Consider the following 21,869-nt stretch of genomic DNA (forward strand, 5'->3'; position numbering starts at 1 on the left):
GGGGGGGGAGGAACGACATTGCTGGTGGAGCCACAATTTTTGTGTGGCCCCCCGCCATTGTGAGTCACGCAGAGCTCGTTATGGCTGTCCCAAAGTTAGAGGTGGGCTCTTCAGATCTCAAGGGGATGGCAGGAGAAACTGGAACGCAGAACCAGACCTCTCCTGGAGCAAAAGATCCGTCTCCAACCCATGTATTTTGAAATACTGGGGGGGGGGGGGTGTCTGAAGGGAGTTTTCCAAAGTCAGAATGTGGGTGGGCCGTTTCAGTTCCTTAAATAAATACTTTCCCCCTTAGGACCGAAGAGCCTCTTTCCCCTCTAAAACGACCCATCTCGCCACTTGTGGGCCTCTAAGACCTATGTCGTCCCCTCCTGCCCCCCGCCCCTGTCGAAAACTCGAAGACTAAGGCTCTGTCCGCACGGTTAAAGCTCTACATCTTTGGAAGCAGTACAGCAATTCCTTGAATCATCTTAAAAAATATTTGGATAGAGACGTTATACATATATATATAATATATATATCAAAAAAGACACTCTGTAGGAAGCAGCGAGAGAATCGAAAGGAGGATGAGGGTTTTTTTGGGGGGGATGCGCCCCCCCGCTCCCTCACAACTGAGGAGGAGGAGGCAGGGGGGGTGCTATAGGGGGTGGGGCGGTTACGCTGCTGCTCCCACTTTTGGTTTGGCGATATTTGGTATGCTGGTGCCGAGCGCCCAGGCACCGTGGGTGGGGGGGTCGGAAAGGGGACGGTCCTCACCCACCCGCGTGGAGGTGTTATTCATTTGGAACTAGTTTCGGAGTCTCAACCTCCCCCTCCCCCACCCGAGCCCCAATCCTTAATGTGGGTTTGGCTTCGGCGAAATTGGGGGTTGGCTCCCACCTCTGGTCTGAGGCAGCCAAGGAGAGGAGTTGACGCTTCCTTTCAAGATGGCTGCCTCAGCCTCTGGAAGCCTCCGGTTGCCAGGGAAACCGCCCCCTTTCCCCTCTGGCGCTGCCCCCTGAGGGGGGAGCGTTATTTGGCAGCCAGAGTGGCTGGCGGTTGAGGTAGTTTTGGTATTTGTATCAAAAATAGACATCCAAGAGAATTGGGGTGAGGGGGGTTGGTCAGGGTGGTGGCAGAGCTGAACCCTGGAGGTCCAGTCGAGGTGAGGTAGATTCTTTGGAGGTTTACGGTCGGTTGTCCCGGATGGGGTGGTGGGTGCTGGGGTGCGGGGAGGCCGAACCACCGAGGAGCCGGCACTGGGCTCCGCGTCTGGCCCCTCCGACCCCATCCCCACCTGCATTGGCTTAACCGCTGGGCTGGGAAGGAGGGCAGCGTTCGATGGTCACTTCGAAACAGGGAGTGTCGTGGGCAGGGAGTCCGTCAGAGGATGGGGGGTTCTGTGGGGAAGAAGAAAAGTGATGTCATCTTTTAACGGCTACGCGCAGGTGATCTTTTCCTCCTGCCCTTGTGAGGTCCTTTTCTCTACCGGCCCCACAGTCCTTAAGCCGGGCCTGTATGACAGCATCCCCCCTTCCCTTTTTAACAGCCTCGCCCCCCCAAAGTTAAGGCCTTGAGGGGTGAGGAACGGGCAGACACCTAAACTCTTCCCAATGTTTTCAACCCCAAACCGGAACTTGTGGCAGAAGGGAAAGTTTTAGAAATGTTTCAAGACCTTGAAGAAGAAGAAGAAGAAGAAGAAGAGATTGGATTTATATCCTGCCCTTCACTCGGAGTCTCAGAGCGGCTTACAAACTCCTTTCCCTTCCCCTCCCCACAACAGACACCCTGCGAGGTGGGTGGGGCTGAGAGAGTTCTGAGAGAACTGCTCTTTCAAGGACAGCTCTGACAGAACTATGGCTTGCTCAAGGTCATCCAGCAGCTGCAAGTGGAGGAGTGGGGAATCAAACCCGGTTCTCCCAGATTAGAGTCCGCGCTCCTAACCACTACTCCAAACTGGCTCTCAACATGTGATCGGATACTGCCCCTTTACGGCTGACAAGTTCGGCCTAGGCGTATTTAGACCCTTTTCCCTCCCGCCTCCTCACCTGAGTGACCAGTTCCACCATCTCGGAGGGTTTCGCCCTGCCCTCGGGCTTTCGCTGAGCTCGGGGAGGCTCCCGGGTGGTGGTCTGAACCGGCTCCGTTCCCTGGGGGACGGTCCAACTCTCTTGGGTCCCTTTCTTACAGAAGAGGCTGCGGGGAAAGCAAATTGGTCTTGAGGTGAGCCCTGGAGGGCCCGACCCACAAAGGTAGCCCCGTGCTCATCCTTTTCAGCGGTTCTTTGGATTGTCAGATGCTACTTATTTTGTTTCAAACCACACTGGCCTAATACCCACCTTGACCCCCATTCAGGACCTCAGCGGTTCTCAGACTGCGGGTTGGGACATAAAAGCGGGTTATGATTCTCTCACCGGTGGGTATTAAGGGTGGGAAGACGAAGAAGAAGAGTTGGTTTTTATATCCCACCCTTCACTACCCGAAGGAGTCTCGGAACTGCTTACAATCGCTTTCCCTTCCTCTCCTCACAACAGGCACCTTGTAAGGTAGGTGGGGCTGAGAGAGCTCTGAGAGAACTTATCATGAGAGAACATCCCCAAGAAAACTTGTGATTGACCCAAGGTCACCCAGCTGGCTACATGTGGAGAAGTCGGGAATCGAACCCAGTTCTCCAGGTTAGAGTCCGCCGCTCTTAACCACTACACCAAACTGGCTCTCTGGGAGGGAGGGGAAAGAAGAGGGTGGGCTGGGGGAGGAAGCTCCAGGAGGCTCGATGGCTAATTGGGGTTTGCCTCGGCATGCTGTGCGAAGCGGCTCTAAGATGCAACTTGATGCTCAGAAACTATAGAGGACTGGCATCAACGTAGTGCGAGGTGCGGCAGCTGCCAAAGCCAAGGGCTTCTGGGGCCCCTGGCGGGTGTGCCAGTCCCCCATCCACTCACTTGTGAATGCTTCACCACTGACATTCCTGGCTGCACATGCTGCCCAGTGGCTCTGGGAAAGGGTAAACAGGTGGTGCACAGTGACCGTGTGCCAGGCAGACATGGTGGAGGCACTCCTAAGCACCCGTACCACTCAGTATTATTTCTGTTATCATCGTAGTGTGTGTAGAATAGCCAGGAGATCCTAAGATTGTCTGGCAATCAGAAGTGGTAGCTCTTTCAGCATTACGCGCCACTAGGTGGCGAGCGAGACTTGTTTTTAAGGCAAGAGACCTTTCAGAGGTGGTTTCGCCACTGCCTGCCTCTCCATCACGCCCCTGGTAGAAGAAGAAGAGGAGGAGGAGATTGGATTTATACCCCGCCCTTCACTTGGAGTCTCAGAGCGGCTTACAAACCCCTTTCCCTTCCCCTTCCCCTCCCCACAACAGACACCCTGTGAGGTAGGTGGGGCTGAGAGAACTCTGACACAAACCGCTCTCTTTCAAGGACAGCTGTGCCAGAGCTTGGGACTGACCCAAGGTCACACCAGCAGCTGCGAGTGGAGGAGTGGGGAATCAAACCCGGTCTCCCAGATTAGAGTCCGCGCACTTAACCACTACACCAAACTGGCTCACTACACCAAACTGGTATTCCTTGGAGGTCACCCTTCCAAATGCGAGCCAAGGCCGACCCTGTTTAGCTTCCCAGGTCTGACAAGATCTGGCTAGCCTAGTCCTGCACTCATTGTTGCAAAGGAAAGGGCGTGCGGGCAGGTGTGAGTGCAGGTGACAGGCGGTCTCACAAGCGGGAGGGAAGACAGACAGGTGGGGGGGGTCAGGAAGGGAGGTGTGAGTGGGGGCACATGGTGGTGGATGGAGGAGATCCTAGTAAAACCCTGACCTGGGTGGCCCGGGTGAGCCGGATCTCGTTTGATCTCAGAAGCTAAGCAGGGTCGGCTCTGGTTGGTACTTGGATGGGAGACCTCCGAGGAAGTCCAGGGTCGTTCCGCAGAGGCAGGCAGTGGCAAACCGCCTCTGTTCGTCTCTTGCCAGGAAAGCCCGAGTCGCCATAAGTCAGGTGCAACTTCAGGGCACTTTCCACCGCCACCACCACCAAAAAGGCTGAGAACCGTTTCTACACCCACCCCGACAGTCCGTGATAGAGGTAGGGTTGCCAAGTGTGAATTCAGCCGCAGCGGGGGACTCCCAGCTGGCGGCTGGAGCACGCGCGCACGACGCGCACAACGCACCGCATCCACGTCGCCCGGAAGTGACACGGGCACGCTGGGCATGCTGGGGGCGGGGCCACGACCATCCGAGGGAAAACCATAGAGTTTTCCCTCGGATGACTGTGGCCCTGCCCCCAGTGTGCCCGCATCACTTCCGGGCGACGTGCACGTCGGGGTGGAGTTCCCCCTGGGGCCCGATCCGCCGCCGGCGGGGAACGGGCCTCTGGGGCGGGGTTTTCCCCGCCCCCCAGGGGGACTTGGCAAGATTAGATAGAGGACCTGCCAGGAATTCAGGGAAATGCGGCCATTAGCTGAGACACAAGGGGACTCTTTCACACGTGCTAAACAATACCATTTTGATCAGCAACCATTTGCAAGTGGATTCTGCCGTTCCACACAGTAAAATCCAGTTGCAAAGTGCACTGAAAGTGGAACGAAAGCCCGTTATTTAGTGTGTGCGAAAGCACTCCAGGGAGTGAGAGAAGACAGCATAGCCCCCCCCCCCCATCCCTGGAGTTATTGCACAGAATGCTGGGAATGAAAAGGCAGGCACTGAGGAGCATTCTGGGTAATTCAAGGAATAGGTACAGAAGGCAAAGGAGGTGTTTTTTCTGTTTTGTGTGGGTAGCAAACTGGTAACGGGGAAGAGCAGAAAGCCCGATATCCTAAGGCTTCTGGGAAACCAAAGGGGAGGGGGTTGGCATCCCAGAGACGTCAGGCCGAACCTGCGGGGTGGGCGCTCACCTCTTGCGGTAGCCGAACATGAGGAAGAGGACGCAAAATATAATGCACGCCATGCCAATGTGAACGCCAACCACGATGCCGGCGAGGGAGCTGTCCCCATCTTGCCCGCACTGGCACACTGGGTTGGCATCTGCAGGGCAAAGAAACAGAGGGAAGTCACGGGGTCGGAAGGGCCGGCAAGCAGTGCTCCCTCTAAGCTGCGGGGTCCGGTGAGCAGAAATCCTACTTTGTGAGCTCCCGGCGTCAAAGCTGTGAGCGAGCGATTCGGCTGCTGCATGAATTAGTTTGCTCTGGAGCCATCCATCCGTCCTGAGCGGAGACAGAAATGTGTGAGCCGGAGGCTAAAAAACTGTGAGCCGGCTCACACTAACTCAGCTTAGAGGGAACACGGCCAGGAAGCAAGGGGAGGGGGGGACAAGGAGGTTGCCCTCCCCTGGAGGAGAAAGGAGGTAGGGAGAAGTGGGCGTTTCTGAAAAACTGGAAGTGGGGAAGGGGACAGAGTGCCAGGAGAAGACTGTATACGTGAGCCCTGCCGGATTGGGCTGAAGGGGCAGCCAAGGCCAGAGCATCCTGTTTCCAGCAGAGGACAGCTAGATGTCTCTGGGAAGCCCACCGGCCTGGGGAGGAAGGCATTGGCCCTCCCCGTCGCTTGCTCCCAGCATCTGGACTTCGGGGATAGACCACTTCTGAGCCACTGAGCGCCCTCTCCTCCACCTTTAATTTGTCTTGTCCCCTTTGAAACCCAAGGCGATGGCCACATCTTGTGTCTGCAAACCCCACCCCTTGTGTAAGATGGGGTTTGGATTCTTCCGCCCTGGACTCTTCCGCCCTGGACTCTTCCGCCCTGGACTCTTCCGCCCAATCCTTACCCAGCCTCTCGGAGTTCTCCTTGAGCGACACGAAGCGCACGCTGCCGTTCCCGTTGCCGTTCCCATTGAAAGCTTGGAGTTTGATCTCGTACATGGCGGAGGGCTCTGCGGGGTTGGAAGTGGGGGGGAGAGGATATGAAATTGGTGTTTCGGGCGGGAGGCACTAGGGGCAGCATTGCTGGGCTTCTGGGAGCTAGCCTTTAAACTGGGTATACAAATGTTGCTTAAATGGAGCAAAATGCGATGGTGGTGCAGCCCAGCCAAACTATTTTCCATCTGTCACAGGAATGTGAGCATCATGCTTTCCGGGGAGATGTGACGGAGCTCTTTGAACTCTTCCCCAGCTGCGACTGAGTGGACTGAAAATGTTGTACACTGCCCTGATCCCCAATTATGAGGGAGGGCGGTTTAAAAATAGACATTATAAATAAATAAATAGATATTAGGAGGAGGAGAAGAACTTATGACTGACCCAAGGCGACACCAGCAGCTGCATGTGGAGGAGTGGGGACTCGAACCCGGTTCTCCCAAATTAGAGGCCGCACTCCTAACCACTACACCAAACATTGCCAGTCAAAACCAAAATTAAATAACAAACCCCAAATCTTCCCCGCCCCCAATATTAAAGGATGCCTGCCAACCCAACCCCCTTCAAAAGTTCTGGCAAACAAGTATTGCGCCCATGTGTGAGACAGCTGGTGTGTACACTATAGTGCGAGTGGAAAGTCGGGGAACGTGGAGTTCCTGAGGCGCACGGTGTCTGAGGATGTGGATTGGGTGTGGGGTGACCAATCTGTTATGCCGTAGGGGGGCCTGTGTGCCTCCAACTGCGCTCTGCTTGCATTTTCCTTGTAAATAAAGTAGAAAGTACAAAACCAGAATCCTTTCAGAGGGGAGCTGTGTTGGTCTACAGTGGAAGAGCTACATTTGAGTCCAGTGGCAGAGACCGACAAAGATTCCCAGATCAAGCTGGGGTAGCCAAGTTAGTCTGTCTGTAGCAGTAGAAAAGAGCACAGGTCGAGTAGCACTTTGAAGACTAACAAAATTTGTGGCGGGGGAGGAGCTTTTTGCAAGTATCTGAAGAAGTGAGCCACACATTTTGTTTGCTCAAGACGGGTCGCCATGTTAGTCTGTCTGCGGTGGTTCAAGTGGTTGAGACGATGAACTGCAGACCGGAAGGTCGGTAGTTCAGCAGTTCGAGACCCGAGTGCCGCATGACGGGGTGAGCTCCCGTCTCTGGTCCCAGCTCCTGCCAACCTAGCAGTTCAAAAGCGAGAAACTGCAAGTAGGTAAACAGGTAGCGCTTCGGTGGGAAGGTAACAGTGTTCCACGCGCCTCAGCGTTTAGTCATGCCGGCCACATGACCGCGGAAAAGCCTTCGGACAGCGCTGGCTCTTCGGCTTGGAAACGGCGATGAGCACCGCAACCCTAGAGTCGGACTCGACTGGCTTTCGAGCAAGGGAAACCTTTACCTTTACCCTTTACCTAGCAGTTGAAAAGAGCACGAGTCCAGTAGCACCTTAAAGGCTACCAAAATTTGTGGCAGGGTAGTGCGTATCTGAGAAATGGGCCACAGATTTTGCTTGATCAAGACGGATAGCCATGTTAGTCTGTCTGCAGCGGTAGAAAAGAGCAGGAGTCCAGGAGCACCTTAAAGGCTAGCAAAATATGTGGCAGGGTAGGAGCTTTCATGAGTGTCTGAAGCCATGAGTGTCGTGTATTCCAAGGTTGCCATGGAATGCATGATGTGAAACATCTCATTGACTTGTAATGTTAAGCTTCGTCCTGGGCTAGGATCCAAATACATCCAATCGTGTTACTAGCCCAGGAAGCACCTAACCAATCACCTTCTAGCAAGCTCCCTGAGCGGGTCCTTATGTGAACAACCTTATTGGTTGGTATTTGTACAGTGGGTGTGGCTACATTAGCCGGGAATGTTTAAAAGCAGGACAGCTGCAATGTAAAGGCTGTTCTGGCTATCAGATGTTGATTCGTGTTCGAGTTGTGTTCGAGTTGAAGAATAAAGCTGTGTTCTTGCTGAATCACTCTCTGACTTCTTTGTTAAGCGAGCGACTTAACAATGAGCCACAAATTTTGTTTGATCAAGGTAGGCCGCCGTGTTTGTCCATAACAGTAGAAGTCCTTTAAGACTAACAGAATATGTGGTGCAGGATATGAGCTCTTGTGAGTCAACGCTCACTTCTTCACGAAACCTCATCCCCTGCCACACAGTTTGTTAGTCTTTCCGGTGCTACTGGACGCGTGCTCTTTGCTACCGCCATAGATGGACCAACTCAGCGACCCATCTTGATCTATCTCCACGGAAGGCTCCACATTTAGTCGTACAGAATGAAAAATTTGTTAGTCTTTAACAGGGGTGTCGAACTCATTTGTGATGACAGCCGAATCTGACATAAAGGAGACCTTGTTGGGCCGGGCCGTGTGTGTCATAAAATGTAATGCCAGGTAGTGGGGATATAAACGTTATGAAGGACACAAACGGAAAGGGTTTTTTTTACTTAAAATTAAAACATGCTTAAAACATGAGCACTCTTGCAATATTTTGTCTATTTAACCGTGTCTGATAACTGACACCTCTTGCTCTGGGGGGGTACTGTTCTTAGACAGTTAAGTTTTAAGAGTTAATGAAAAGGAAAAAGTACTTAAATGTCTGACTCAGTTTATATTGATCTAAATGAAGTGAAGACTTGATTTAATGAAACTAGTGAGGATCTCCTCTCTTGGGTTTTTAGTCAGTAGTGGGTTTCTATACTTTGTCCTGTATAAGTAGTACCCCTTCCCTTTTTCTGTGATAGTTTTTGTAGTTTGAAAAAAAATAATAAAAAATCCCCTCTGGGGGCTCAAAAAAGAAAAAGAAATGTCTGTGCTGTTGCAATCTTGAGTATGCCTATTCAGGTGTGTATCTGTAAGCTGCAAACCTACAATGACGCAGCAGCAGCAGAACTGGAGGAAGCAGCAGAAGACAGCCAGTTCCACTGCGGGCCTGATAGAAGCCCTCCGGGGGCCTGATCCGACACCCAGGCCGCATGTTTGACACCCCTGATCTTTAAGGTGCTACTGGACTCTTGCTCTTTTCTACTATAAGATTTCCAGAGTATAAGCTTTCGGGATCCAAAGTTCCCTTCGCCAGATACAGAATAGGTTTCTCGGGCTTGTTTGCCCAATGGAAACCACAACCCAGAAGGACTGACCCTGGAATAGGTGATGTGTTACCCAGACAACTGGGTAACAGTAGGGGGTGGGATCAGGAAAAGAACTCCTTGCTCAGCCTCAGGCTGAGACGCAGAGGTGGATCACTCACCCAGGTCGTTGTACGTGAAAGAGTTCGCGGTGGCAGGCAAGATCTGGGGGCCTTCATAGTGGGCACTCGGCAGCTTTCGCAGGTACAGCTTGAAGCCTTCGATACTACCCGGCCTGGCGGGCAGCTCCCAGAAGACGTGGACGGAGCTGGTGTTGAGGATCTTGGTGAAAAAGCCCACCACTGCGGGGACTGATGGGAAAGGGAGCAGAGTCAGAAGAGAAGACGGGGGCCTGGCATCACCCTCTGCGCCAGGGGTCTTCAACACGGTGCCCGCGGGCGCTACGGTGCCCTCCAATACCTTTTCTTGTGCCCGCCAACAGTGTTCCCTCTAAGCTGTGGAGTCTTGTGAGCAAAAATTCTACTTTGTGAGCTACTGGCATTAAAGTTGTGAACGAGCGATTTGGCTACTGCATGAATTAGTTTGCTCTGGAGCCGTCCTTCCTGAGCTAAGACAAAAATTTGTGAGCTGGAGGCTAAAAAACTGTGGGCTAGCTCACACTAACTCAGCTTAGAGGGGACGCTGCTCGCCAAGTGTTTTTAGGAAGTGTGGGGGGCCAGATAGAATAATAGAATCATAGAGTTGGAAGGGACCTCCAGGGTCATCTAGTCCAACCCCCTGTACAATGCAGGAAATTCACAAATACCACCACCACCCCCAACCCTGTGACTCCTGCTCCATGCCTAGAAGATGACAAAAAACCTCCAGGATCCTCGGCCAAACTGGCCTGGAGAAAGATTGCTTCCTGACCCCAAAGTGGTGATCAGCATTTCCCTGGGCGTGTAAGAAAGGGCCACAAGAACTAAGCACTGAGGTGACCCCTCCTGCCCTCCCTCTCGCGATCTGCCCAACTTCACCGAATCAGCATGGCTGTCAGGTGGCCATCGAGCCTCTGGGCGATTTCGCACTAGAGCTGCCTTGCGGCGCAGCCGCCATTTGCCCCGACACTATTTGTCAATTTCACACCCAAGGCTGCGGGGCTGCATTTGACCCGCGGCTTCGCCTGATTTCCTCCGCAGTTTCGTGATCCTCAAAAACCAGGAAATCGGGCGAAGCCGCGAGTCAAAATGCAGCCCCACAGCTTCGGGTGTGAAATTGACATGTTTGTGTCGGGGCAAACGGCGGCTGCACCGCGAGGCAGCTCTAGTGCGAAATCGCCCTCTGTTTAAAAACCTCCAAAGGAGGAGCGCCCACCATCTCCCAAGGAAGCCTGTTCCCCTCAGGAACCACCCTAGCTGTCGGGAAGGTCTTCCTAAAGTTTAACCGAAAACTCTTCTGATTTAATTTCAACCTGTTGGTTCTCGTCCGACCTTCTGGGGCAACAGAAAACAACTCTGCATCACCATCCTCTAGATCACGGCCCTTCAAGTACCTGAAGATGGTGATCCTATCGCCTCTCAGTCGCCTCCTCTCCAGGCTAAGCATCCCCAGCCCCTCCAGCCTTTCCTCATAGGACTTGGTCTCCAGACCAAGGTAGGGCTTTCGCCCAGCTAGGCTTCTGATTGGCCAGTGGAGATTTAATTGGCTGTACGGATTTTTTTAAATGTTGCTTCGGCGGCAGCTGCCACCACAGCACGGAAATCTGCACTGTGAAACCGTGGCAGTCATTTTGTTGCTCCGCCCACCGTGCCCTGTCAGAATTCCACATACACTTGCAGGCTCAAAAAAATGTTGGGGACCCCCGCTCTGCACTGTAGGTGGGCACCAGTGGGCACTTCCGTCAGTCCTCGGAGAGGACCATGCGTGATTTAACCATAGCGCGGGAGCGGTGGCACAGTGGGTATATCCCACTGTCTTAACATCTGAACTGTGTTAGTTCAAGCCCCGCACTGGTGTGAGCAGCCAGCCTATTGTCCCCAGCTCATCGTCCACCCAGCGATTCAAAAGCTTCGGCGAGTAGATAAAATGGGAACCACTCTTTAGAGAGGGTGGGCACGCCAATTTCCCTTGTGGGAGGGCGTTAGCTGACGGTCGCCGTCCTGGTCAAGGCTTGTAAGGCAAAACAGCTTCTTGGTTACGAAAAGAATCCTTGCAATGGATGTTCCAGCCAGGCGGTGGCAGTGTGGCGACTGACATACGGGTCCTGAAGCCTGGCCAGCAAGCAACCGTGCGGACAATGACGGAGCCAAGCCAGAAGACGTCTACACCGGGCAGGGACGGCGCGTGCAGTTAAAATGAATATATGTTGTCTTCCCTATCCCCTACAAAATTGTTAGTCCCTTGTCTATATTGAGTAACTGTACATCGCTTTGAGCCCACTGGGGAAAGCGATTAATAAATGGAAAGTGTTGTTGTTGTTATAGTGGTTAGTGGGGCTGGATATTCAAAGGCAACAGAATGAGGTGGCAGAGTCCTGCAACGGTAGGGTGGACTGTACTGCGTCTGACTGTGAGTGACTTTTGAATGTTCACCCACTGGGGGGGAAACAGTTACTAAGAAGAAGAAGAGATTAGGTATGCAGAAAATTAGCATGTCGGGAAGAAGGCAGGTACAAACCTTTACCCCCTGATGAGCTAGCTTTCTGCTTGCAAGTTATTTATTTCCCCCCCCCCAATTTTCTTTTCTTAAAAAGACCAGCACCCCAATTGCAGTCTGAAGCTGTACAGTCCGATTCAGGACTCCATGACGCCGCCCTGCCTTTTGCATCGGCATGGCCTAAATTTCTACAGAGAGAGGTGTGGATCAAATCTGCTAAGCAGCCGTGTCCTTTAAGGACAAGCGGAAGCTGGAGGAGCTAGCTGAGCTTTCTGGTTGGCCTGACTAAGGAAGGTCTGTCCACATATGAACATGTGAAGCCGCCTTATACTGAACCAGACTGTCAGTCCATCAAAATCAGTATTGCCTACTCAAACTGGCAGCAGCTCTCCAGAGTCCCGGGTAGAGGCCTTTTACATCACCAGATCCTTTTAACTGGCGATGGTGGGGACTGAATGTGGGGCCTCCTGCATGCCAAACAGATGCTCTGCTCACTGAGCCACAGCCTGTCCCAGAACAGAGGAGCTTTTTTCCTCTCTTGCTGCTGCAGTCAAGGAGAGAGAGGCTCCCCCTTATTGCATCCCTAGGGGCCAAGTGAGAAATTAAAACAGCCCAGGAGCAAGTTGAATTGAGCAGGGGACTGGGACCTGAGCGGCAGCATGATAGACGGAGGGGATGGGTGATTCTGCAGTGCCAGCCCTGTAGTTACGGTGGGGCTTTTTTTGGGGGGGGTTCTGCCCCCTTTCTTAAAGGCACAGCCCCACAAGAATTTCTTTCTGGAAATGCTTCTTCTCATTCATTTAAAAACATTTTTTTTAAAAAGGGTGTGCACTCCTTTAAGCAGAGTGGGGTGTGGTAGTTGACTAATTCCCACATTGAGCCAAGGGGGTTGGAGTAGGTGACCTCTAGGATCCCTTCTATCTCTGTGTCAAGAAACTGGTCTCCTTTAAGAGAGTTTTTCTACCTGTCAGCTTTCTTGACTATAGAAGTCATCACCCCCACCTGCCGGCTTGTTCTCAGAATTGTTGCTTAGGCTGGCAGAAGTGATTAACTTGCAGCAGCTGAGAACTGTCGTCTAAAGTGGTTGACAGCTTGCAATTTAGAGATCTAACCTGGTAACAGCTTTCTTTTGGCTAAACGTTTAATAGGCTAAGGCTGATGGCTAGCATAAGAACCCCTCTGTAGAACAGATGGCTTGAGAAGACTGAGAGAGAGAAGAGTAACTGAGTCATAATCCTCAGAATTCCGGCTTTTCTTCCTGCACTGAGAACTTCAGCCCCACCAGGAAAAAAAATTGCCCCACAAACCACAAATCCTGGCTACAGGCCTGTTCTGCACCCATTTTGGCTCCTACAGGCCGGGTCTGTGTGACTGGGGTTCGGCACGCTGGTGGTTGCGGAGTCCAGCGTTCCCTCTGGGCTGTATGAGTGAGCGGCCGCTCATTAACCCCGGAAGCCCCGCTCAGCAGCAGTCTGGAGCCACGCAGGGTCTTGCACCGCCCGTTGCCCATTTTGAAAATACAGCAGTTATGTTCTGCTCAGGATGTGAACTGCACTGCTCAGTAGGGGAGAAAAACCAGAGGGAACATTCCAGAGCTTACTACCTGCCGTGAACCTTCCTGGTGAGTTCAAGGCCCGGTCTGCCCCTGTCTACAGTGCCCTGTGGCACCATGCCAAGGGGGAGATGGTGGCAAATGGGAAGAAGAGATTGGATTAATACCCTGCCCTTCACTACCTGAAGGAGTCTCAGAGCGGCTTAAAAATCTCCTTTCCCTTCCCCTCCCCACAGCAGACACCCTGTGAGGTCGGTGGGGCTGAGAGAGCTCTCTCGAGAACTGCCTTTGAGAGAACAGCTCCGAGAGAACATGTGACTGACCCAAGGTCACACCAGCAGCTGCATGTGGAAGAGTGGGGAAATCAAACTCGGTTCTTCCAGATTGGAGTCCGCATTCCTAACCACGACACCGAACTGGAGGAGGAGCGCACACTCACTGCTTCCCAGTGTGGTGGCCAGGATGGGCTGGGAGTCCTGACTGGCGCCCAGCGGCGAATAAGCCTTCAGGTAGATGGAGTAAGTCGTGGAGGGTTCCAGGTTGGTGAAGACATGCTGGAAGGTGGTCTTGCTGACGGCCTCCTGCAGCTCCCGGCTGTCGGACTCTGAGGGATTTAAGCACGGCGCTTCGGTTTAGGGTGGGAGGGGAGGCACCGGAGGGGGGACACACATACGTGGGTGGCAGGTTGTAGAAAGGAGAGGGCCCCACGTCCCGACTCACCGCCGGCCTTACGGATGTGGAGCACGTATCCGATGATGGCCTCGGTGACCTCCATGGGGGGCTCGAGCCAAGACACCTGGATGGAGGTGGTGGAGAGGGCCGTGGCCTGGACCCCTTCCGGAGAGCTGGGCAGTTCCTTGGAGAGGGCCACGGCCAGGCGGGCGCTGGCCTGGTTGGTGCCGGCGCTGTTCTCGGCGATGCACTGATAGATGGCCTCATCCGCTGAGGTGATCCGCTGGATCATCAGGGTGCTGGGGAGAGAGGGGGAGAAGTGCCAGTGGAGAGGGTTACAGAGCATGGTGCTGGTGGTGGAAGCCCCCCTCCCATTTTTAAAAAGGTTTGTAAGAATGTAAGAAGAGCCCTGCTGGATCAGACCAGTGAGGGTCCATCCAGTCCAGCATCCCGTCTCACATAGAGGCCTCAACCAGTTCCTCTGGAAAGGCCAACAACAGGGCAGAGAGGCCAAGGCCTTCCCCTCAGAAGAACACCAGAAGAGCCCTGCTGGGTCAGACCAGTGAGGGTCCATCTAATCCAGCATCCTGCCTCACATAGTGGCCTCAACCAGTTCCTCTGGAGGGCCAACAACAGGGCAGAGAGGCCGAGGCCTTCCCCTCATAAGGACATCAGAAGAGCCCTGCTGGATCAGACCAGTGAGGGTCCATCTAGTCCAGCATCCTGCCTCACACAGTGGCCTCAACCAGTTCCTCTGGAAGGGCCAACAACAGGGCAGAGAGGCCGAGGCCTTCCCCTCATAAGGACATCAGAAGAGCCCTGCTGGATCAGACCAGTGAGGGTCCATCTAGTCCAGCATCCCGTCTCACACAGTGACCTCAACCAGTTCCTCTGGAGGGCCAACAACAGGGCAGAGAGGCCGAGGCCTTCCCCTCATAAGGACATCAGAAGAGCCCTGCTGGATCAGACCAGTGAGGGTCCATCTAGTCCAGCATCCTGCCTCACACAGTGGCCTCAACCAGTTCCTCTGGAGGGCCACAACAGGGCAGAGAGGGCCAGGCCTTCCCCTGATAAGAACATCAGAAGAGGCCTTCCCCCGATGTTGCCTCCTGGCACTGAGATTCAGAGGCTCAGAGCCTCTGAATGCATAGCTCCCCTTCAGTCACCATGGCTAGTAGCCGCTGGTGGTCCTATCCTCCATGAATCTGCCTAACCCCCCTTTAAAGCTGTCTATGCCTGTAGCCATCACTACATCCTCTGGCGGCGAAGTCCACATTTTAATCACCTGTTGAGTAAAGAAGTCTTACTGAGTCTACTACCTATCAGCGTCATTGAATGCCCTTGAGTTCAAGTATTTTGGGAGTGGGGAGGTTCTATCAGTCCACTGTGCATAATTTTATAAACCTCTATAAACCTCTATTTTATAAACCTCTATTGTGCCCCCCCCCTTAGTCGTCTCTTTTCTGAACTGAAAAGTCCCAGCCTTTTTGGCCTTTCCTCACAGGGAAGTTGCTTCAGAACCTGTAATGTACTCCGCCATGACCACGTGCGCGACCGTTGGGCCATGCGGTCATGCAAAGTCCTGAAGCTTCGCTCCCGATAGAACAATAGCCAAGCGGATCCTAGCCCGCACCAATCAGAGGGCCAGGTCCGCAGCCGAGAGCCTATGGGACTCTCGGCTACTGTATATAGCCTATCGGGAAGTAGGGGGTGTGTTTTGGTGGAGGGTTTTCTGTGCATATATACCGGCCTGCGAGCCGGCTTATTTTCGTCTTGTTCCTTCTGAATAAAAGTACTTTGCTGAAATCACTCAATGCTCTCAGTACTTTTCAGAACCCTTAACCATCTTCGTTGCCTTCTTCTCTACATTTCCCTGCTCTGCATTGTCCTTTTTTTGGGATACGGCGACCAGAAGTGCACACAGTATTCCAAATGAGGCCACACCATAGATCTATAAAGGGGCATTACAGTATTGGCTGTTTTATTTCCAGTCCCTTTCCTAATAATCCGCAGCTTTTTTCCACTGTGCGGCACACTGAGTTGACGTTTCCATTGAGCTATCCCACTGCGACCCCAAGGCCTCTTTTCCTCTTGGTCTCAGCAAGCATGAGTCAACCCAGGGCTACTTTTGGGCAGGAACACGCAGGAATGGAGTTCCGGCTAGCTCCCAAGTTGGCCACACCCAGCAGGAACTCATTAGCATAATAGGCCACACCCAACATCAGAAACTCATTAGGATTGGCTACATTAGGGGTGTGTGGCCTAACGTGCAAAGGAGTTCCTGCTACAAAAAAGCCCTGGGTTTTGACAACAAACAAGGTAAACAGAATAAGAAGCAAAAGGTGGGTGTGGGTGTGTGGCTGGATGAGCACACTTCTGGTAACATGGGGGTGTGGCCTATAATGCCAATGAGCTGTGCTGTCAGGGGTGTGGCCTAATATGCTAATAGGTTTCTGCTGTTGGGTGTGGCCTATTATGCTAATGAGTTCCTGCTGGGCTTTTTCTGCAAAAAGAGCCCTGGGACTCAACACGCTCGTTCTGTCTGGGTTTGATTGATCAACAGTGCAATGCAGTTGCGGAACAACATGTAAACTTAATGGCAGCAACATTTAAACAATACCGTTACAAGTCTAGATGTTTTGGTTATTGTCCGTAAGCTAGGGTGGCTGTTTTGGAGGGTGGAGGGAGGAGGAGGTGGTCACTACCCAAAGGAGTCTCAGAGAGCTTACAATCACCCTCCCTTCCTCTCCCCACAACAGACACCCCTGTGAGGTAGGTGGGGCTGAGAAAGTGCTGAGAGAACTTGTGACTGACCCAAGGTCACCCAGCTGGCTTCATTTGGAGGAGGAGTGGTGAATCAAACCCGGTTCTCCAGATTAGAGTCCGCCACTCTTTACCATTACACCAAGCTGGCTGCACAGATTTTTAAAAGCATTGCTTGGAAAGCAGCTGCCACTACAGCACAAGAATCATTACTATGTGATTAAGGGTAAGCTGCAGCAGCCATTTTTGCAGTTTGCTCCACTTTGGGTGGCAGCCATTTTGTGGCATTCATTTTGTTCCTACGCCCGCCACCCTTTGTCAAAATTCCAAAGATGTCTGTGGGCTGAAAAAAGCTTTGGGGACCCTGTTATAAGGGCTTAAATGGCTTCTAAAAGTAAGTAATTTTAAGGGAAAGTATCAAATACTTCCTTGTGAATTTCCAAATTATTTGTTTTAAAACCCCAAACCCCAATAGCAATGGAATAAAAACAGAGTATTGCTCTTTAGAAATATATAAAGGTGGTGTTTTTAATCCCTTTCCCAGATCTCTCTGTCTGACAGATAAAGTAATCTGTATGTGTTCAAAATGGGAACATGCTTTTAGGAGGTATGCAAGTCAACAGGAATTAAATTGCCATTGGAGACTGGAGACAGTTTGGCTTACTTAAAAATCTAAATAAAAATGATGGGTTTCTAGTAATTATTTTCTTCTTGCAGCTCAATATCAAGCTTTTCTTTTCGGCCAGGAGTCGCCAAAAAAAAAAAAAAAAAGTTTGAGGCTGGAGGAACTTTTCTGCACAGTAGGACAGTAGTGGGTAGGCAAACCCTGGGAGCACACCGAGGGGGGGGGGTTGGAGTTTTCGAAAACCAGCATTGTGTAATGCCATGACATCACTTCTGGGTTGGAGCCTGGAAGTGACATCATGGCATCCCAGAAAACTCTGGGAAATTCCTAGAGCGCCACAGAATGCTGGGATGTCCTTGACTGGCCCGGAACTAGAAGCGATGTCACCGTGTCACATGATGTCAGTCATCTCCTGTGGTGACTTGCTATGTCAATATTTTGTGTATGTTTTAGGGCTGCCAAGTCCCCCGGGGGGGACGGGTAAACCCCCGCCCGGGAGGCCCGTTCCCCGGCGGCACCGGATCGGGCCCCGGGGGGAACCCCACCCCCAAAGCACGTCACACAGAAGTGACGTAAGCACGTCCGGGACGTTGGGGGCGGGGCCACAATCATCCGAGGGAAAACTCCCGGACGTGGTGACGTGCTTGCGGGGCGCGCGTGTGAAGACTCCCGGAGCAAGCCGGGACTCCCCTGCTCCAGGAGAGGTGAGTACTTGGCAACCCAGCATGTTTTATTTCTGTGATCTAATGTGAGGGTTTTATACGTATGTTTGCTGTCGTCTAAAATGCAGGCCTCTAAGGTAAGAAAGAGGGGTGGCCGGATGGGTGACAGAGGAGTGTTATGATTGGATGGTCACTGTCAGGGGTCATTTCGTAGAAAAAGAGGTGCAGGAGCTCATTCGCATGACTCCTTAGCATAACCTATTTGCATATGCCACGCCCCCTGACCACACCGGAAGTGTGTCAGAAGGCAATACCCACGGCTGCGGCTCCACTGGACTGTTTTGGATTGCTAGCTATTGGGGGGGGGGGGGATGTGCAAATCTGTCCTCGCAGAGGAGGAGGGAGAGCTTGTACCTGAATAAAACTTGGTCTTAAAGGTGCCACTGGACTGTTTTGGACCGGGGGGGCTCTGCAATTCACCTGGCTGCTTCTTGCTCTGACTGAGGGCTGCTGGGAGCAGGGGGTGGGGCTTGTTGCATGTGCCCGCCCCCTGGGCTCTTTACTGCCGGAGCTCCACTCCTGTGTGCTCCTGCAGGAAATGACCCCTGGCTCACTGTGCTCGAGGGGGTGGAGTTGACTGGGTTGTTCAGAAGGACCTGAGGTGTAGGGATGCCAGCCTCCAGGTGGGACCTGGAATTACAGCTCATCTCCAGACTACAGAGATCAGATAACCTGGAGAAAATGGATGTTTTAGAGGGCGGACTCTGTGGCATTGCGCCCGACTGAGGTTCCTGTCCTCCCCAGGTTCCATTCCCAAATCTCCAGGAATTTCCCAACCTGGATCTGGCAACCAGACCCCCACCCGCCGCCAGTGGTCTGGGGGGACCTGGCAACCCTATTGTGGTGTGAGATTAAGGGGAAAGAGGGATGGGGGGAGGCTTTGAGGAGAATAAGTGAGGGGCCGTGGAGAGTGGGACAAATCTATGTTCTTTTTGTGGAAGCTATTAGCCTAAGTGGCAAATGGTGAAAATAGAGGTTTTTGTCATAAGACAAACCGATGGTATAATGAGATTTTGGCTTATCTTTAAGAGTATTTAAAAATATTTCTAGGTAATTACAAAATTGCTGCTTGTCACTTACTAGTTCTCCTGTACATAGATAATTTGTAAGGACTATATTTTTGAACATTCAGCTACGTACAATTTGACACAATTCACAAATGTTGATAGAAATAATTGTTGTTGTTTATAATAACTTTCTTGTTATAAAAGTTACTTGGAAAATAAGTTTTTGTGACTAGGTCTATTTAGGGAATGCAAACAGATAAGAACCGCACTTGTCTTGCAACTAGAAAGCAAGCAGTCTTCGTGAAACCATAGCTTAGCTTTTATGCTTCTAAATAAGCTCTATTTCAGTAAAAACAGCTGTTTTATTTAGAATAAATGATCTCCTTTCACCTCACAGCCACCCCCACGTGCAAAAATTCTGCTTTCTGAGCTACTGGCATTAAAAGTTCTGAGCGAGCGATTTGGCTACTGCATAAATCAGTTTGCTCTGGAGCCCTCCTTCCTGAGCGCAGACAAAAATGTGTGAGGCGGGGGCTAAAAAACGGTGAGCTAGCTCACACTAACTCAGCTTAGAGGGAACACGGGTTATCCCTGATCTCCACAGACTATGGAGACCAGTCCCCCTGGAGAAAATGGCTGCTTTGGAGGGTGGGCCCCGTGGCTTTATACGATGCCGAGGCCCCTCCCCTCCCCAAACCCCGCCCTCCCACAAATCTTGAATTTCCCAACCCTAGAAGAGAATGCGAACAAACCTTGGTGCAAGCAAAGAGACAGATAAAGAGATTTTTTTTAAAAAAAATCCTTCACCAATATTGGGTTTTTTTTGCAATAGTCTGGAGATGCCCACTCACTGGGCACTAATGAATGAGACCACTTTGCATAATATGCAAATCAGGTTGCCCTGATTGGGGGGGGGACTTGACGGCCCCCGTACGGTTAAAGGTAAAGGTAAAGGTTCCCTTGCTCGAAAGCCAGTCGAATCCGACTCTAGGGTTGCGGTGCTCATCTCCGTTTCCAAGCCGAAGAGCCAGCGCTGTCCGAAGACGTTTCCGTGGTCATGTGGCCGGCATGACTAAACACCGAGGCGCACGGAACGCTGTTACCTTCCCACCAAAGTGGTACCTATTTATCTACTTGCAGTTTCTTGCTTTCGAACTGCTAGGTTGACAGGAGCTGGAACTAGAGACGGGAGCTCATTCCGTCTTGTGGCACCCGGGTCTCAAACTGCTGAACTACTGATGTTCCACAGCCTGCAGTTCAGCGTCTTAACCACATGAGCCATCGCAGCTCCCCCGTACGGTTTGACTGACTTAAAAGTGTGCCCTGGGTTCATCGTCCGAACCTTACCTGTTGTTGTGGGTGAGTTTGATGTTCTCGCCGGGGGCCAAGACTTTGCCGTTCTTCAACCAGATGAGGTGGGGCTCCGGCACGCCTTGTGCCACGCAGGTGAAGATGGTGCTGCTGCCGGGGGGCTTGGAGACAGACTGGGGCCACTGCACAAACTCCGGTGGAGCTATGGGAGAAGGGGATAGCAGACCACAGTTGTAGGGTCCCAGATCAGGAACACTTTGCCAAGTGTTGGTTAACGGGCCAGTCATTCCCACCCTTCAGTTCATTCCACTCATACGCACAAATAACAGAACAGCCATGAGGGATCAGAGCTAGGACAACCTGGGAACCAGGGTGGTGTAGTGGTTTGAGTATCAAACATAGGAGACCCGAGTTCGAATTCCGACTCAGCGATAGACCTCACAGGGTGATCTTGGGCCAGTTGCTTAGAGAGAGTGACTCTCTTAGCCTAAACTACTTTGCAGGGTTGTTGGAAGGATTACATGGAGGAGGTGACACCCCCCTGATATCCTTGAAGATAAAAATGTGATACATAATCTAGCAGTTCGGTCAGTAACAGCAGCTAGCCAGGTGTTTCTGGAAAGCTTATAAACAGGGTAAAGGAGATGATCTTCCTCTCTTGTTTGTCCCCAGCAGGGGTCATTTCCTGCAGGAGCGCACAGGAGCAGAGCTCCGGCAGTAAAGAGCCCAGGGGGCGGGCACATGCAACAAGCCCCACCCCCTGCTCCCAGCAGCCCTAGTGGGCTCAGATTCTGGTGGGTCGCCGTGTCGGTCTGAAGCGACAGATCAAAGTTTGAGCGCAGGGGCACTTCTAAGACCAGCAAAGTTTTAATTCTGTGCATCAAAGTGTGCATCTGTAGCAATGTGCATGCACATGAAAGCTTATACCCAGAATTAAACTTCGTTGGTCTTAGAGGTGCTGTGTTGCCAGCATCCCCTTAACTCATCCTTCAGCAATTAGAAGAAGAAGAAGAAGAGACTGGATTTATGCCCCGCCCTTCACTTGGAGTCTCAGAGCGGCTTACAAACTCCTTTCCCTTCCCCTCCCCACAACAGACACCCTGTGAGGTAGGCGGGGCTGAGAGAGCTCTGACACAAACTGCTCTTTTTCAAGAACAGCTTTGACGGAACTGTGGCTTGCCCAAGGTCATCCAGCAGGTGCAAGTGGAGGAGTGAGGAATCAAACCCGGTTCTCCCAGATTAGAGTCTGCACTCTCAAGGAAGCCACGGCTCTAACTTTGCAAGACCTGAGCAAGTCTGTTCACTATAGGACATTTTGGAGGACATTCACAGGGTCGCCATTAAGTCAGAACCAACTTAATGGCACTTCACCCCCACCCCCACACGTATGGGGTTTGGTGGCCGCGGGCCAATAGATTGGGGAAGGAAGTGTGGGACACTGTTTTGGGGTAGCCCTGTCATGGAACATGGTGAGCCTGTCCTTTAACACTAGCAAGAAGTGAAAGGTGATTTTCTTTTTAAAGGTTTTGGCCTGAATCACTAGGGTGAGCGATTCACTAGGGGTGAGTGTGTTCTTGTTTGGTGTTGTGGTTAAGTGTGCGGACTCTAATCTGGGAGAACCGGGTTTGATTCCCCACTCCTCCACTTGCACCTGCTGATGTGACCTTGGGTCAGTCACAAG

General features: G+C 52.1%; 1 protein-coding gene across 1 annotated transcript in view; it reads right to left on the reverse strand.

Annotated features, from left to right (window-relative positions):
* Positions 1–4,868: 4,868 nt before the first annotated feature.
* The window catches only part of LOC107110881 (immunoglobulin superfamily DCC subclass member 3), a 33,676-nt gene continuing 16,675 nt past the window's right edge, over positions 4,869–21,869 (reverse strand). Inside the window, exons 7-12 of the mRNA XM_015411721.1 lie at positions 20,225–20,390; positions 13,809–14,059; positions 13,528–13,692; positions 9,064–9,252; positions 5,742–5,846; positions 4,869–5,002 (exon numbers count right to left, since the gene is read on the reverse strand). Coding sequence (XP_015267207.1) covers positions 4,869–5,002; positions 5,742–5,846; positions 9,064–9,252; positions 13,528–13,692; positions 13,809–14,059; positions 20,225–20,390 — 1,010 coding nt within the window. The remainder of the gene's footprint in view (positions 5,003–5,741; positions 5,847–9,063; positions 9,253–13,527; positions 13,693–13,808; positions 14,060–20,224; positions 20,391–21,869) is intronic.

Source organism: Gekko japonicus, unplaced genomic scaffold, assembly GCF_001447785.1.
Source record: "Gekko japonicus isolate JY-2015 unplaced genomic scaffold, Gekko_japonicus_V1.1 scaffold175, whole genome shotgun sequence".
Taxonomy (NCBI): Eukaryota; Metazoa; Chordata; class Lepidosauria; order Squamata; family Gekkonidae; genus Gekko; species Gekko japonicus.